The sequence below is a fragment of the Notolepis coatsorum genome (assembly GCF_963971535.1).
Source record: "Notolepis coatsorum genome assembly, chromosome: 19".
Classification (NCBI taxonomy): domain Eukaryota; kingdom Metazoa; phylum Chordata; class Actinopteri; order Aulopiformes; family Paralepididae; genus Notolepis; species Notolepis coatsorum.
The window spans coordinates 91795478-91813906 of record NC_140183.1 but is presented as its reverse complement, the minus strand read 5'-3'; the positions used below and the strand labels follow the sequence as shown (position 1 = coordinate 91813906).

Genomic DNA, 18429 nt, shown 5'->3' with positions numbered 1-18429 from the left:
AGTAGGAGGAGTACTGCTATGATTATAATGTTGAGTAGTAGGAGGAGGAGTACTGCTATGATTATAATGTTGAGTAGTAGGAGGAGTACTGCTATGATTATAATGTTGAGTAGTAGGATGAGTACTGCTATGATTATAATGTTGAGTAGTAGGAGGAGGAGTACTGCTATGATTATAATGTTGAGTAGTAGGAGGAGTACTGCTATGATTATAATGTTGAGTAGTAGGAGGAGTACTGCTATGATTATAATGTTGAGTAGTAGTAGGAGTACTGCTATGATTATAATGTTGAGTAGGAGGAGGAGTACTGCTATGATTATAATGTTGAGTAGTAGGAGGAGTACTGCTATGATTATAATGTTGAGTAGTAGGAGGAGTACTGCTATGATTATAATGTTGAGTAGTAGGAGGAGTACTGCTATGATTATAATGTTGAGTAGTAGTAGGAGGAGTACTGCTATGATTATAATGTTGAGTAGTAGGAGTACTGCTATGATTATAATGTTGAGTAGTAGGAGGAGTACTGCTATGATTATAATGTTGAGTAGTAGGAGGAGTACTGCTATGATTATAATGTTGAGTAGGAGGAGGAGTACTGCTATGATTATAATGTTGAGTAGTAGGAGGAGTACTGCTATGATTATAATGTTGAGTAGGAGGAGGAGTACTGCTATGATTATAATGTTGAGTAGTAGGAGGAGTACTGCTATGATTATAATGTTGAGTAGGAGGAGGAGTACTGCTATGATTATAATGTTGAGTAGTAGGAGGAGTACTGCTATGATTATAATGTTGAGTAGTAGGAGGAGTACTGCTATGATTATAATGTTGAGTAGTAGGAGGAGTACTGCTATGATTATAATGTTGAGTAGTAGGAGGAGTACTGCTATGATTATAATGTTGAGTAGGAGGAGGAGTACTGCTATGATTATAATGTTGAGTAGTAGGAGGAGTACTGCTATGATTATAATGTTGAGTAGTAGGAGGAGTACTGCTATGATTATAATGTTGAGTAGTAGGAGGAGTACTGCTATGATTATAATGTTGAGTAGGAGGAGTACTGCTATGATTATAATGTTGAGTAGGAGGAGGAGTACTGCTATGATTATAATGTTGAGTAGTAGGAGGAGTACTGCTATGATTATAATGTTGAGTAGTAGGAGGAGGAGTACTGCTATGATTATAATGTTGAGTAGTAGGAGGAGGAGTACTGCTATGATTATAATGTTGAGTAGTAGGAGGAGTACTGCTATGATTATAATGTTGAGTAGTAGGAGGAGTACTGCTATGATTATAATGTTGAGTAGTAGGAGGAGTACTGCTATGATTATAATGTTGAGTAGTAGGAGGAGTACTGCTATGATTATAATGTTGAGTAGTAGGAGGAGGAGTACTGCTATGATTATAATGTTGAGTAGGAGGAGGAGTACTGCTATGATTATAATGTTGAGTAGTAGGAGGAGGAGTACTGCTATGATTATAATGTTGAGTAGTAGGAGGAGTACTGCTATGATTATAATGTTGAGTAGTAGGAGGAGTACTGCTATGATTATAATGTTGAGTAGGAGGAGGAGTACTGCTATGATTATAATGTTGAGTAGTAGTAGGAGGAGTACTGCTATGATTATAATGTTGAGTAGGAGGAGGAGTACTGCTATGATTATAATGTTGAGTAGTAGGAGGAGGAGTACTGCTATGATTATAATGTTGAGTAGTAGGAGGAGTACTGCTATGATTATAATGTTGAGTAGTAGGAGGAGTACTGCTATGATTATAATGTTGAGTAGGAGGAGTACTGCTATGATTATAATGTTGAGTAGTAGGAGGAGTACTGCTATGATTATAATGTTGAGTAGGAGGAGGAGTACTGCTATGATTATAATGTTGAGTAGGAGGAGGAGTACTGCTATGATTATAATGTTGAGTAGGAGGAGGAGTACTGCTATGATTATAATGTTGAGTAGGAGAAGGAGTACTGCTATGATTATAATGTTGAGTAGTAGGAGGAGGAGTACTGCTATGATTATAATGTTGAGTAGTAGGAGGAGGAGTACTGCTATGATTATAATGTTGAGTAGTAGGAGGAGGAGTACTGCTATGATTATAATGTTGAGTAGGAGAAGGAGAGAACACTTGACAACGTTTACACTCAACAAAGTACCAAACCAATCAAAGTGTATGAAGCCAAAATGGCAGCTCACACAAGAGGCATTCAACCTCCTGTCCTCCAGAAGTGGTGTAGACAGTTTCCCCCACTTGACCTACAGAACACCTTGCCAAGTGTTGCCGTTTCCTCTACATCTACTCTCACAGATAACTTTGATAACGGGCCTGTTTATAGATAACAAAGTACTTCCTGGACGTGGGTTGGATATGTGCTACTAGTCTTCAAACATTTCATCTGTTTGAATGCATAGGCTGCTGACTCAAGGGTCTGCAGCTTGAGCTTGGCCAGAGAGCAAGTCACAATGACCATCTGTTACGTGTGTGTGTGTCTGTGTCTGTGTAAAAATTATTAAAAGATTTTGCTGTAATTTCGCACTCCATTAATTTCTTCATTGAGATGCCTGGTGAGATTACTCTGATGACGCTCTCCCCAAACGCTCTCTAACAAAATAGTTTTTGTTACAGATAGAAGTTAAAATGCAGAAACCTAATAGTTGGTGTGTTGTGTGTTACCTGATGGTTGGTGTGTTGTGTGTTACCTGATGGTTGGGGTGTTGTGTGTTACCTGTTGGTTGGTGTGTTGTGTGTTACCTGATGGTTGGTGTGTTGTGTGTTACCTGATGGTTGGTGTGTTGTGTGTTACCTGATGGTTGGTGTGTTGTGTGTTACCTGATGGTTGGTGTGTTGTGTGTTACCTGATGGTTGGTGTGGTGTGTTGTGTGTTACCTGTTGGTTGGTGTGTTGTGTGTTACCTGATGGTTGGTGTGTTGTGTGTTACCTGATGGTTGGTGTGTTGTGTGTTACCTGATGGTTGGTGTGTTGTGTGTTACCTGATGGTTGGTGTGTTGTGTGTTACCTGATGGTTGGTGTGTTGTGTGTTACCTGATGGTTGGGGTGTTGTGTGTTACCTGATGGTTGGTGTGTTGTGTGTTACCTGATGGTTGGTGTGTTGTGTGTTACCTGATGGTTGGTGTGTTGTGTGTTACCTGATGGTTGGTGTGTTGTGTGTTACCTGATGGTTGGTGTGTTGTGTGTTACCTGATGGTTGGTTGGTGTGTTGTGTGTTACCTGATGGTTGGTGTGTTGTGTGTTACCTGATGGTTGGTGTGTTGTGTGTTACCTGTTGGTGTGGTGTGTTGTGTGTTACCTGTTGGTTGGTGTGTTGTGTGTTACCTGATGGTTGGTGTGTTGTGTGTTACCTGATGGTTGGTGTGTTGTGTGTTACCTGTTGGTGTGGTGTGTTGTGTGTTACCTGATGGTTGGTGTGTTGTGTGTTACCTGATGGTTGGTGTGTTGTGTGTTACCTGTTGGTTGGTGTGTTGTGTGTTACCTGATGGTTGGTGTGTTGTGTGTTACCTGATGGTTGGTGTGTTGTGTGTTACCTGATGGTTGGTGTGTTGTGTGTTACCTGATGGTTGGTGTGTTGTGTGTTACCTGATGGTTGGTTGGTGTGTTGTGTGTTACCTGATGGTTGGTGTGTTGTGTGTTACCTGATGGTTGGTGTGTTGTGTGTTACCTGATGGTTGGTGTGTTGTGTGTTACCTGATGGTTGGTTGGTGTGTTGTGTGTTACCTGATGGTTGGTGTGTTGTGTGTTACCTAATAGTTGGTGTGTTGTGTGTTACCTGATGGTTGGTGTGTTGTGTGTTACCTGATGGTTGGGGTGTTGTGTGTTACCTAATAGTTGGTGTGTTGTGTGTTACCTGATGGTTGGTGTGTTGTGTGTTACCTGATGGTTGGTGTGTTGTGTGTTACCTGATGGTTGGTGTGTTGTGTGTTACCTGTTGGTTGGTGTGTTGTGTGTTACCTGTTGGTTGGTGTGTTGTGTGTTACCTGATGGTTGGGGTGTTGTGTGTTACCTGTTGGTTGGTGTGTTGTGTGTTACCTGATGGTTGGTGTGTTGTGTGTTACCTGATGGTTGGTGTGTTGTGTGTTACCTGTTGGTTGGTGTGTTGTGTGTTACCTGATGGTTGGTTGGTGTGTTGTGTGTTACCTGATGGTTGGTGTGTTGTGTGTTACCTGATGGTTGGTGTGTTGTGTGTTACCTGATGGTTGGTTGGTGTGTTGTGTGTTACCTGATGGTTGGTGTGTTGTGTGTTACCTGATGGTTGGTTGGTGTGTTGTGTGTTACCTGATGGTTGGTGTGTTGTGTGTTACCTGATGGTTGGTTGGTGTGTTGTGTGTTACCTGATGGTTGGTGTGTTGTGTGTTACCTGATGGTTGGTTGGTGTGTTGTGTGTTACCTGTTGGTTGGTGTGTTGTGTTGTGTGTTACCTGATGGTTGGTTGGTGTGTTGTGTGTTACCTGATGGTTGGTGTGTTGTGTGTTACCTGATGGTTGGTGTGTTGTGTGTTACCTGATGGTTGGTGTGTTGTGTGTTACCTGATGGTTGGTGTGTTGTGTGTTACCTGATGGTTGGGGTGTTGTGTGTTACCTGATGGTTGGTGTGTTGTGTGTTACCTGATGGTTGGTGTGTTGTGTGTTACCTGATGGTTGGTGTGTTGTGTGTTACCTGATGGTTGGGGTGTTGTGTGTTACCTGATGGTTGGTGTGTTGTGTGTTACCTGATGGTTGGTGTGTTGTGTGTTACCTGATGGTTGGTGTGTTGTGTGTTACCTGATGGTTGGTGTGTTGTGTGTTACCTGATGGTTGGTGTGGTGTGTTGTGTGTTACCTGTTGGTTGGTGTGTTGTGTGTTACCTGATGGTTGGTGTGTTGTGTGTTACCTGATGGTTGGTGTGTTGTGTGTTACCTGTTGGTTGGTGTGTTGTGCGTTACCTGTTGGTTGGTGTGTTGTGTGTTACCTGTTGGTTGGTGTGTTGTGTGTTACCTGATGGTTGGTGTGTTGTGTGTTACCTGATGGTTGGTTGGTGTGTTGTGTGTTACCTGATGGTTGGTTGGTGTGTTGTGTGTTACCTGATGGTTGGTTGGTGTGTTGTGTGTTACCTGATGGTTGGTGTGTTGTGTGTTACCTGATGGTTGGTGTGTTGTGTGTTACCTGATGGTTGGTGTGTTGTGTGTTACCTGTTGGTTGGTGTGTTGTGTGTTACCTGTTGGTTGGTGTGTTGTGTGTTACCTGATGGTTGGGGTGTTGTGTGTTACCTGTTGGTTGGTGTGTTGTGTGTTACCTGATGGTTGGTGTGTTGTGTGTTACCTGTTGGTTGGTGTGTTGTGCGTTACCTGTTGGTTGGTGTGTTGTGTGTTACCTGTTGGTTGGTGTGTTGTGTGTTACCTGATGGTTGGTGTGTTGTGTGTTACCTGTTGGTTGGTGTGTTGTGTGTTACCTGATGGTTGGTGTGTTGTGTGTTACCTGTTGGTGTGGTGTGTTGTGTGTTACCTGATGGTTGGTGTGTTGTGTGTTACCTGTTGGTTGGTGTGTTGTGTGTTACCTGATGGTTGGTGTGTTGTGCGTTACCTGTTGGTTGGTGTGTTGTGTGTTACCTGTTGGTGTGTTGTGTGTTACCTGATGGTTGGTGTGTTGTGTGTTACCTGATGGTTGGTGTGTTGTGTGTTACCTGATGGTTGGTGTGTTGTGTGTTACCTGATGGTTGGTGTGTTGTGTGTTACCTGATGGTTGGGGTGTTGTGTGTTACCTGATGGTTGGTTGGTGTGTTGTGTGTTACCTGATGGTTGGTGTGTTGTGTGTTACCTGTTGGTTGGTGTGTTGTGTGTTACCTGATGGTTGGTGTGTTGTGTGTTACCTGATGGTTGGTGTGTTGTGTGTTACCTGATGGTTGGTGTGTTGTGTGTTACCTGATGGTTGGTGTGTTGTGTTGTGTGTTACCTGATGGTTGGTGTGTTGTGTGTTACCTGATGGTTGGGGTGTTGTGTGTTACCTGATGGTTGGTGTGTTGTGTGTTACCTGATGGTTGGTGTGTTGTGTGTTACCTGATGGTTGGGGTGTTGTGTGTTACCTGATGGTTGGTGTGTTGTGCGTTACCTGATGGTTGGTGTGTTGTGTGTTACCTGATGGTTGGTGTGTTGTGTGTTACCTGATGGTTGGTGTGTTGTGTGTTACCTGATGGTTGGTGTGTTGTGTGTTACCTGATGGTTGGTGTGTTGTGTGTTACCTGATGGTTGGTGTGTTGTGTGTTACCTGATGGTTGGGGTGTTGTGTGTTACCTGTTGGTTGGTGTGTTGTGTGTTACCTGATGGTTGGTGTGTTGTGTGTTACCTGATGGTTGGTGTGTTGTGTGTTACCTGATGGTTGGTGTGTTGTGTTGTGTGTTACCTGATGGTTGGTGTGTTGTGTGTTACCTGATGGTTGGTGTGTTGTGTGTTACCTGATGGTTGGTGTGTTGTGTGTTACCTGATGGTTGGTGTGTTGTGTGTTACCTGATGGTTGGTGTGTTGTGTGTTACCTGATGGTTGGTGTGTTGTGTGTTACCTGATGGTTGGTGTGTTGTGTGTTACCTGATGGTTGGTGTGTTGTGTGTTACCTGATGGTTGGTGTGTTGTGTGTTACCTGATGGTTGGTGTGTTGTGCGTTACCTGATGGTTGGTGTGTTGTGCGTTACCTGATGGTTGGTGTGTTGTGTGTTACCTGATGGTTGGTGTGTTGTGTGTTACCTGATGGTTGGTGTGTTGTGTGTTACCTGATGGTTGGTGTGTTGTGCGTTACCTGATGGTTGGTGTGTTGTGTGTTACCTGATGGTTGGTGTGTTGTGTGTTACCTGATGGTTGGTGTGTTGTGCGTTACCTGATGGTTGGTGTGTTGTGTGTTACCTGATGGTTGGTGTGTTGTGCGTTACCTGATGGTTGGTGTGTTGTGCGAGGGCCCGGTCTTGTCCAGCAGCACCCGGTGAGAGAGGTACTGGTTGAGGTCCCCACACTCCATGTACTCAGTGACCATACAGAGAGGGTCACTGCTCACGCACACCCCCAGCAGACGGATGATGTTGGGGTCCTTGAGACGAGACAAGATCTTCACCTCCTTCAGAAAGTCATTTCTGAGAAGGGGGAGGGGAAAGAAGGGAGGGGTGAGATTTTTAGGCTGTTCCTAATTAGGCTGTTCCTAATTCATGCAAATGACATGTCGTTGGCTTGTGACTGCAACTTGTTCCTGTTCGCGGACGATTCAGGTCTCTGACAAGAACAAGTTACAGGTTGAAAAAACCCTCAGCTCAGAACTAGGCAGAATCTGCACCTGGCTCGCTGATAACAAACTATCATTACACATGGGCAAAACAGAGTCCATTCTCTTCGGATCAAATAACAAACTCAGCAAGACCGACGGCTTCTCAGTTACAGTGGGTGACAATATTGTCACAAGGAAAGATGAAATTACCTACCTGGGTTCCATCCTAGAGACAAATATTTCCTGTGACAAAATGGCATCCAGTGTAATAAAACAAGTCAACCAACGAACTAGATTCTTGTACCGGATCTCCTCTCTGATAAACAAAAATACCCTGAAGACTCTAACAGGAGCACTCAATCAAGGGTACCTCATGGTACCAAAGCACCTCAAAGGCGCTAAAAACAAAATTACAAACATCACAAAACAAACTGGTCAGACTACTGCTTGACCTGACTCCTAGAACCCACCTCACCCCTGCCCACTTTGACAACCTGGGATGGCTTAGAGTAGACGACAGAGTACAGCAACTTGCAATGGGCCTGGTCTACAAGATACACTACACCACTAAGGTACCCATGTACATGTCAAAATACTTCCCAAATGACAGTGAATACCACGACCACAACACCAGAGGGAGCTCCACAAATCATGTCCAACCCATATTCGGCTCAAACAAGGGAATAAACACGTTCCGCAATTATGCCGCATCAATGTGTAACGCCCTACCCACAGCTGTAAAACAAATTTGAATCACTACCCACCTTCAAAACCGCTCTTAAAGAGCACATACGAGAGGCTGCAATTTGAAACTGGCCACCGTAAATGTCTGAACCCCCCTCCCACCCACCCACCCCCTCCTAATGTACAGTTCCCTCCCCCTCGTATGTATATATTTACTGTATATTTGCATATTTTGTGAATATATTTTATATTACACAAATGTAACAGTACTATATATCTCTATGTCATGTATGTCATAAATGTCATGATTAGATTAGATGATTAGATTAGATTAGATTTTTATATCTGTATATTGAGTATGTCATAAATGTCATTATGAATTGAAAATGGGGGACCCTGATGTAAACAAGACGAAAGTCTTTCTCTGGTCTGCATCACCTTAACAATTGTGTGTATTGAGCCGTACTGTACTGTACCCATTCTGCAATCTGTTAATTAAAGTTTTCAATCAATCAATCAATCAATCAATCAATCAATCAGATGTACAGCAGGGGTAGAAGGAGTGAGTGAGGGTGAAAGAGTTTTTTTTATTTTTATTTTTTTTATCTTTCTTCCCCTCCTTTTTCCCGATTTTTCTCCCATCCCACCCTTCCTGGTTGTTGCGTACTTTCCCCTACTGTTGGTCCGGGAGACCGGAGACTGTCACATGCTTTCCTCCGACGCATGTGCAGCCTGGGGCAGGCCAACCTGGCCGCGCAGGTTCTCACCGGGGAGAGTGTAGCGTGTGGGAGGCCACACTATCTCTCCTCAGTTCCAACCCTCGCTGAGCAGGCGCCCCGACCGAACTGTGGGGGTCGCTGTCCACAACGCCCAGGACCCACCCTTCAGCTTTCCCACCCCCTGATACAGCCAATTGTATCAGTGTGAGAGGCCAGCCAAGCTGATAGCAACGCCGGGAGCTGGATTCGAACAGGCGAATCCTAGTGTCTCCCGGTGTTGGTGACGAACGTAATCTCCGTGCGCCACCTGCCCCCCCCCGAGGGTGAAAGAGTTAAAGATAGAATGAGAGAAAGTGAAGACGGTAGAAGGAAACCAGCTAGTGATACAGTCCTGTACTAGTGACACACACCTGGCATTCTTGGAGGCGTCGGGGCGCAATATTTTCACAGCCACCAGCAGAGGGCGACCTTTCCTCACATTGAAGGGGAACTCCAGGTTGGGCAGGTCCTGAGGGTTCTCGATCTCACACAGGTGCACCTTTCACAGCACAGAGAGGGGGTGTTAACACACACACACACACACACACACACACACACACACACACACACACACACACACACACACACACACACACACACACCCCTGCCTCCTCTCGCCCCCCCACACCCTTGCCTCCTCTCGCCCCCCCACACCCCTGCCCCCTCTCGCCCCCCCACACCCCTGCCCCCTCTCGCCCCCCCACACCCCTGCCCCCTCTCGCCCTCCCACACCCCTGCCCCCTCTCGCCCCCCCACACCCTTGCCTCCTCTCACCTCTCCAAACTGCCCCTCTCCCAGCTTCTCTTTGAAGATGAGACACTGGCGCGGCAGCTCTGGTAGCGGAGTGGCGTCAGCCCCGGGGCTCGAGGAGGTCAGCGCCGGCACAGCGTACGTGTTGTTGCCGGTGACGCCCTGCAAGCTCACGATGTCCGCCTCGGCGTAGTGGGGCACGCTGGGGGGCGACAGGGGGGGAGACAGCGACGGGTAGGGAGGGGAGCCGGGGTAGGGCGGAGGCTCCTCCTGAGTGGGCGGGAAGCCCTTCTCCGTGTCCCTGTCCACGCCACAGGCTGGGGGGGGGGGGGGGGGGGGAGGGAGGGGGGGAGGGAGGGAGGGAGGGACAGATGAAGGGCGGAGAGGTGGAGAGATCGATGTGGAAGAGAGGAGGGAATACCATATGTTAAATAAAACCTAGCCATCTGTTTCGCTCTAAGCTTGTTACATGGATGGATTTCACACCCCATTTCAGAGCAACTGTTATATCATTGAATTAACATCCTTCAACGAAAAGCCAGTTATCTGAGAGTGGTGAGAAAGTGAGTAATGGATTATGTGACAGGAAGGTGGTGATTAAAGTCATTCGGCATGCAAACAGACTCATAGTCTTTTAATTTCCTGGTTTTAGGTTTCCTGACTGTATAGAGCAGCACTAGGCTCCACTCCGGTGGAACAGAACGAGTGGTGAAGCAGGGCAGCCTCTTACCCTGGGGCACAGTCTGAGGTCTCTTACCCTGGGGCACAGTCTGAGGTCTCTTACCCTGGGGCACAGTCTGAGGTCTCTTACCCTGGGGCACAGTCTGAGGTCTCTTACCCTGGGGCACAGTCTGAGGTCTCTTACCCTGGGGCACAGTCTGAGGTCTCTTACCCTGGGGCACATTGAGGCTCTTCTCCTGAGCCTGCGTGGTGCTGGTGACACCCAGGGGCCATGTGCCTTGCCTCTGATCTGACAGGAGCAGGTGATAGGCTGGGTTGTTTAACAGCAAGGCTGGGAGGGTACACGCACATAACACACACACACACACACACACACACACACACACACACACACACATACAACAAGGCACGCATGGTACACACACAGGCCAAGGCATGGTTCATACACACAGCATACAAGGCGGAACATGACACACGACACCACGCCCACGACACAAAACAACACAACACGACACGACACAAACACAACACAACAATTGTTAGCAGAACACTGTTAGCATATTGCATGACATTACAAGTGAGTGACGGGGGGGGGGGGGGGGGGTTGCATTAGCACATGGAACACGGAACAGAACAGACCAGACCAGACCAGCATAGCAAGGAACAGGCGAGGTTAACACAACTCAGGCCAGGACCAAACATAACAAAGCCTGGATGGATGGAATAATGTTTCTGTTATTCTGTCGTTCCAAACTCACACAGGCGCCTAGTAGAGACAGCATGCCGGCCTCCTAGTAGAGACAGCATGCCGGCCTCCTGTGGAGCAGTGGAAGTACAGGAATGCTTTTTCTCCCCTTTCTTTCCCTTCTCCCCCCCCGTGTCTCTGGCAGAGAACAATAGGGCCTTTTGTGCCCCTGGGTGCTGTACATCGTTCCTGGAGGTACTTTCCCGTGTGTGGGGTGGGCGTTTCTTTTTGTTTTGTTTTGTTTGGCGTTATGAAATCCAGTGTCCGTCTAATCAAAACGTCCTTCAAATCGCAAGCCACATTTCCCCTCCCACTGGAGTTGTACCCCCCCCCCCCCCCCCACTAAACAAGTCTGGCATGACTTGCGGCTGCAGAGGCGCTCACACAAACAGAGGCGCTCACACAAACACGCAAACAAAGCAATCAAGGACGAACCGCAGTGATTCTTTCCATGTTGTGGAAATCCATTCTCTTTCGCAATGCCTTCGTCATTGATTCCATGCGTCGTCCGCACGTCCGTTAATGTGGGTCGATCTATAGTATGTCATCTTTAGGGCATATAGTTTGTTTTGCTGTCAAATCTATACGTTGTATGCTGATTGCTGAGCTGTGTGTGTGTGATGTCTTTTTTATTACTTTACTTTGCAAGAACACAAGTGCTGAGGTAGTGCAGTGGTTTAGACACAGCACTGTAACATAACTGCAGTGGTTTAGACACAGCACTGTAACATAACTGCAGTGGTTTAGACACAGCACTGTAACATAACTGCAGTGGTTTAGACACAGCACTGTAACATAACTGCAGTGGTTTAGACACAGCACTGTAACATAACTGCAGTGGTTTAGACACAGCACTGTAACATAACTGCAGTGGTTTAGACACAGCACTGTAACATAACTGCAGTGGTTTAGACACAGCACTGTAACATAACTCGTCTCTGTGTCGCGTGTTGATGACGTCAGCAGTGGTTTAGACACAGCACTGTAACAGAACTCGTCTCTGTGTCGCTTGTTGATGACGTCAGCAGTGGTTTAGACACAGCACTGTAACATAACTGCAGTGGTTTAGACACAGCACTGTAACATAACTGCAGTGGTTTAGACACAGCACTGTAACAGAACTCGTCTCTGTGTCGCGTGTTGATGACGTCAGCAGTGGTTTAGACACAGCACTGTAACAGAACTCGTCTCTGTGTCGCGTGTTGATGACGTCAGCAGTGGTTTAGACACAGCACTGTAACATAACTCGTCTCTGTGTCGCTTGTTGATGACGTCAGCAGTGGTTTAGACACAGCACTGTAACATAACTGCAGTGGTTTAGACACAGCACTGTAACATAACTCGTCTCTGTGTCGCGTGTTGATGACGTCAGCAGTGGTTTAGACACAGCACTGTATAGATATATTGGGAATTGCTGAAACATTTTGGAGAGGTGAAGATGACTTTAGATACACCCTACCAACTGGACAATCATTTAGAATCATATCTTCGGGTGGAAAACAACATAGAAAAGGTGTAGCTTTTGCTTTGACTGAGAAAGCAGCAAAAAGCGTGGAAAGTTATCAAACTATATCGGAACGTATTATCACCTTGAGAATGAAAGCAACACCAGCAAGTGTATGCATCACACAAGCATATGCACCAACTGGAGAAGCTGAGGATGATGAAATAGACAACTTTTATGAAAATATTGAGAGAGCGATGAAAGACCAAAAGAAATGGGGAGATGTGGAAATAGTCATGGGCGATTTCAACGCCAAATTAGGTGAAGAAAAAGTTGATGGTGTTGTCGGACCTTTTGGTCTGGGTATAAGAAACGATAGAGGAGATAGACTAGTGGATTTCTGCAGGAAGAACCAATTGTGGGTCACCAACACTTGGTTTGAACAATGTAAATCTGCAAGACACACATGGAGATCTCCTGATGGAAACACTAGAAACCAAATTGATTACATTATGATAAACCACAGATACAAGAAAGGAATAACAAACTCTAAGGCACGACCATCTGCAGACTGTGGTTCAGATCATATTCCAGTAGTGATGAAAATGAAGATCAAACTGAAAACCATCAAGAAAAAGAAAACGACACACAAAAGATGGGATGTGAAGAGTCTGAAAGGAGAAACCATGAAGAGACAATACATTAACGAAGTGAACAAAACATTAGAAAATAGAGAGTTAGCAGATATTGAAGATCCACAAGAACTATGGACAAAACTGAAAGAAAAACTGGGAAGCGTTGCAGACATAATCTGTGGTAAACCAGAAAAAGTTGAGAAACAAGAGTGGATGACGAAAGACATTCTGGATGAGATGAAAAAGAGAGCAGACATGAAGAATGCAGACAGAAAAACTGAATACAACAGAGCAAAACGAAAAGTACAGAAGATGTGTAGAGATGCAAAAGAGAAGTATTACAAAGAAAAATGCAAGGAAATTGAAGATCTAGACAAGAAGCACAACCCTCTCATGTACAACAAGATCCAACAACTAACAAGGAAGAGGAAAAAAACAACCCAAGGTGTCAGAGACAAAGAAGGAAAACTGCTCCTTGACGAGAAGGAAATAATCAATAGATGGGCAGAGTATGTGGAAACACTATACAAAGACCAGAACAGAACATCAGACACAGGAATTAGTCTAGAAGAGATAGAAAAAGTCCAGATCATGAAAAAAGAAGTTGAAGAGGCTGTGAAGTCACTGGCCACGGACAGATCGCCCGGCGAGGATGAGATCCCTGCTGAACTGATTAAGAACTCTGGTGACCGATGCATCGAGCTCCTTGTGAAACTGGTAAACAACATCTATAACTCAGGAAATATTCCAAATGATTTCCTAAAATCAATGTTCATTCCGATCCCAAAGACCGGAAGAGCCACAGAATGCAACAATTACAGGACTATCAGTTTGATATCTCATGCATCAAAAGTACTCCTGAAAATCATCAAGAACAGAATAGAACCCATAATTGAACATCAGCTCTCGGATAGCGAAATGGGTTTTCGCAAAGGAAAAGGAACAAGAGATGCAATCTGCCAACTCAGAATCATTGGTGAAAAATCGATAGACCAACAGAAGAAGCTGTATATTTGCTTCATTGATTTCACGAAGGCCTTCGACAGAGTTGAACATACAACATTGATGAGAACAATGGAAGAATTCAAAATACCAGTTTCTGACCGAAGAATAATTGCCAACTTATACTGGAGGCAGAAGGCTAATGTTAGAATAGGAAAGGAGAAATCAAGAGACTTCCCGGTGGAGAAGGGTGTAAGACAAGGATGCATGTTGTCCCCTGTACTCTTTAATATGTACAGTGAATCACTGATGAAAAAAGGTCTGAGAGGAGGGAAAGGAGTAAAACTTGGCGAAGAGAACATCACCAATATAAGATACGCGGATGACACTGCTATAGTCTGTAACTGTCAAGAAGATCTACAGGACATGATGAATAAGCTGAATGTCGAATGCAAAAACTATGGAATGTCACTAAACACAAAGAAAACTAAAGTAATGATCATTGAAAAAACACCAGGAACTGTTTGTAAAATACAGGTGGATGGAGAAAAACTTGAACAAGTGAAGGAGTACATGTACCTTGGAAGCTGGATCAGTGAAGGTGGAAGAGCTAACATGGACATTAAGAGAAGAACCGGAATTGCAAAGGGCGCATTCTGGAACCATAAAGAATTATTGAGAAGAAACATAAGTTGGAAAACGAAGACCAGGATTTTGGAAACGTATGTTATGTCAGTCTTTTCATACGGAGCAGAAGCATGGACGCTGAATGAAGAGGCAAAGAGGATGATAGACTCTTTTGAAATGTGGACACTGAGGAAGATGCTGAAGATAACATGGAAGGATAAGATCAAGAATGAGGAGGTACTGAGAAGAGCGGATATGCAAGGGGGACAGCTGCTGGAGAGGTTGAAAAAGAGAAAGATGGAGTTGTGCGGGCATGTTCTGAGAGGATCCAGCGGGGAGATGTTCAAGAAGGTGGTGATGGGGAAGATGGATGGAAAGAGAGGAAGTGGAAGACCAAGAAGAGGCTGGGTAGACGATGTCTGTGATTGGAGTGGAGTGAGAGGCGGAGTCACGGAGTTGGAGAGAAGAAGTGGGGACAGAATGGGTTGGAGAGTGATAGGCAACCTTCGGAACGAAGAAGCCACCTAATGATGATGACTGTAACATAACTCGTCTGAAGCAGTGCAGTGGTTTAGACACAGCACTGTAACATAACTCGTCTCTGTGTCGCGTGTTGATGACGCCTGCAGCTGTGTGTTCTGTTGTTAGCACACCGGGTTTGTAGTCATGGTTTGTCTACTAGAGTAGAGTACAGTATATCTCATCATCGTCATCAATATGGATGTATTGTGAGTGAGTGAGTGAGTGAGTGAGTGAGTGAGTGAGTGAGTGAGTGAGTGAGTGAGTGAGTGAGTGAGTGTGAGTGTGTGTGTGTGTGTGTGTGTGCGTGCGTGTATGCGTGTGTGCGTGTGCGTGTGTGTGTGTGTGTGTGTGTGCGTGCGTGTATGCGTGTGTGTGTGCGTGTGTGTGCGTGCGTGCGTGTGTGTGTGTGTGTGCGTGTGTGTGTGTGTGTGTGTGTGTGTGCGCTATGCACATGTGTGTCCTACCAGTGCTGTCTCGTTGGTCCCTGGGGCGCAGCAGCGCGCTGGGCTCCTGGTACTCCCCTTCTGCCTCCCGGTCGCGCTCGCGGTCGTCGGGGAAGGTGTGTATCCGCTGGTAGCGGCTGGAGTAGCTGTGTGTGTTGTTGATGACCACGTTGTCCAAGGGGACGGACAGGTGGACGCGCAGCTCGTCACCGGACAGACTGCCCTGAGCCTGGGAGGTGGGGGGGGGGGAGAGTCAGAGAGACCGTCACACACACACACGCACACGCGCACGCGCACACGCACACACACACACACACACACACACGAAATCTCTTCGCTCTCACCTTGCCCAGTATCTTTTTCCAGTACTGTCTCCACAAAATGACTGCTATTACAGCCAATAGCAGTAAAATGATGCCCACCAGACAGCCAATCAGGATAGCCGTATTGCTGCTGTCGTCCTTGGCCACAGGAAGTCCACTCATTGGGGTCCCGGCAGCAAAATTGGGCCCTGGATGGAGGATGCAAAGATGGGATGAAATGTAGGCCTATGCTGTGTGTACGTGTCTGTGCTGAGTGTGTTAATGCTGTGTGTACGTGTCTGTGCTGAGTGTGTTAATGCTGTGTGTACGTGTCTGTGCTGAGTGTGTTAATGCTGTGTGTACGTGTCTGTGTTGAGTGTGTTAATGCTGTGTGTACGTGTCTGTGCTGAGTGTGTTAATGCTGTGTGTACGTGTCTGTGTTGAGTGTGTTAATGCTGTGTGTACGTGTCTGTGTTGAGTGTGTTAATGCTGTGTGTACGTGTCTGTGTTGAGTGTGTTAATGCTGTGTGTACGTGTCTGTGTTGAGTGTGTTAATGCTGTGTGTACGTGTCTGTGTTGAGTGTGTTAATGCTGTGTGTATTAGCACTGTCTGCATCACAGAGGGGCCTTGGAACCCACTGGTCTCACACCCACATAGTTTCATCAGGATTACTGCATGTCTGATGTGGGATTGTCTGTGTGTGTGTGTGTGTGTGTGTGTGTGTGTGTGTGTGTGTGTGTGTGTGTGTGTGTGCCCTCGGACCACTCTAACTACCATGGCATGACTACGGTTACTTCTCTCCCTTCAAGGTCAAATGTGCTGTTTGATTAGAACGTGGGATGAAAGGGTTCCTTCATTACGGTTCGGTTGTAAACTTTACCTAATAAACAAACTCGTTAAAAAAAAAAGGGAAAAACACTCAGCACAGTTTAAGTGTTTAAGTGTTAAGCACAGTTTAAGTGCTGGTGGAGCAAAATGTTTTAAAAAGAGACTGTATACACACGCCAACGCGCACACAGCTACAACGTTTACAAGGTCAGCAAAAATATGCAGTTAGACACACAGTTCACACGACACACAGTCATGACCGGACGGACACTTATCCCCCCCCCCCCCCCCTCTCTCTCTCTCCCTCGACAGCCTGTGGGTATTAAATACAGCCATGCAGTCAGTGGACCGCGGCCAATCAGGGGGACAAAGCAGCCAACACGCCACGGAAAGATATTTATTTGTCTTGCTTTTAAAGGTTAATGGCCTGTGATTCTCTTGTTGAAAAGAGACGTTCCTGAAACATGCGGTTTGAGAGAGACCGCAGGAAGCCAGCGTTGTTACAGGGCATAAATATGGTGCTCCTCCACCAGTGTTAGTGTTTTTCTCCTGCAGCTGTAGATCTCTGCAGACCCACAGGGACAGGATCCAGGGCCAGAGCCTCCCTCACAACACTTAACTGTCAAACCCTGCTGAGCAGCGGAGCGTTTAGGGTGGAAGGAAGCCAAGGAGGAGGATGTCGCTACGGTGTCCCTCCTTCCGCTCATCCTCTCTCCCTCTCTTTCTTTCTTTCTTTCTTTCTTTCTTTCTTTCTTTCTTTCTTTCTTTCTTTCTTTCTTTCTTTCTTTCTTTCTTTCTTTCCTGTCTTTTTTTTTCTCTCTCACCTTCCAATGTGCTGTTACTCGGGCTGTCCGTCGTGAAGCTGGTTGTGGGGGGTTCTGGAGGGATGAGGGATGGAGATGGAGAAAGCATGGATGAGATGAGAAGATATGAGATGAGAAGAGAAGGGATGAGATGAGATGAGAAGGGATGAGATGAGAAGGTATGAGATGAGAAGGGATGAGATGAGAAGAGAAGATAAGAGATGAGATGAGAAGGGATGAGATGAGATGAGAAGGGATGAGATGAGAAGGGATGAGATGAGAAGAGAAGAGAAGGGATGAGATGAGAAGAGAATGGATGAGATGAGAATGGATGAGATGAGAAGAGAATGGATGAGATGAGAAGAGAATGGATGAGATGAGAATGGATGAGATGAGAAGAGAATGGATGAGATGAGCAGATAAGAGATGAGAAGGGATGAGATGAGAAGATAAGATATGAGATTAGAAGGGATGAGAAGAGAAGTGATGAGGACTTACAGAAGAGAGGAGGGGCGAGGAGAGCATGATCGACGTGACTTCACTTTTTATGTCCTACGTCTAAGAAATGCTAGAGGTCACTCTTGGTCCACAAAAGTGTCCCCACCCTCTAGCGGCCACAGAGTTTTGACATGGAGGTCAAGTGCGTGTGTGTGTGTGTGTGTGTGTGTGTGTGTGTGTGTGTGTGTGTGTGTGTGTGTGTGTGTGTGTGTGTGTGTGTGTGTGTGTGTGTGAAGGTGTGTTCATGCCAATTGGCTAAAAGGGGGTGTGGCCTATCGCAAAAAGAATATGCGCTTGTTTTACACTGTCCTTGTCCACGTCGGTGCATAATTACGGCGAACATAAATATAAGAACATATAATTGGTTTTCAACGACCGATGTGACAAATTTAAACTTTAACTTTTGACCTTTAATAATCAGCCGATGTTGCCGTGCCCTTTCCGTACAATGACGCCCGCGCGAGAAGCATCGTACAGAGACTGAGGTAGTGTGTGCTTGGCCCACGGCCAGAGGATCTTCCGAGC

General features: G+C 45.9%; 1 protein-coding gene across 1 annotated transcript in view; it reads right to left on the bottom strand.

Annotated features, from left to right (window-relative positions):
* Positions 1-18429, bottom strand: part of ddr1 (discoidin domain receptor tyrosine kinase 1) — a 189789-nt gene that overhangs the window by 19492 nt on the left and 151868 nt on the right. Inside the window, exons 10-16 of the mRNA XM_084336779.1 lie at positions 17428-17481; positions 15817-15983; positions 15494-15701; positions 10326-10445; positions 9458-9750; positions 9055-9182; positions 6916-7113 (exon numbers count right to left, since the gene is read on the bottom strand). Of these exons, the coding sequence (XP_084192905.1) occupies positions 6916-7113; positions 9055-9182; positions 9458-9750; positions 10326-10445; positions 15494-15701; positions 15817-15983; positions 17428-17481 (1168 nt within the window). The remainder of the gene's footprint in view (positions 1-6915; positions 7114-9054; positions 9183-9457; positions 9751-10325; positions 10446-15493; positions 15702-15816; positions 15984-17427; positions 17482-18429) is intronic.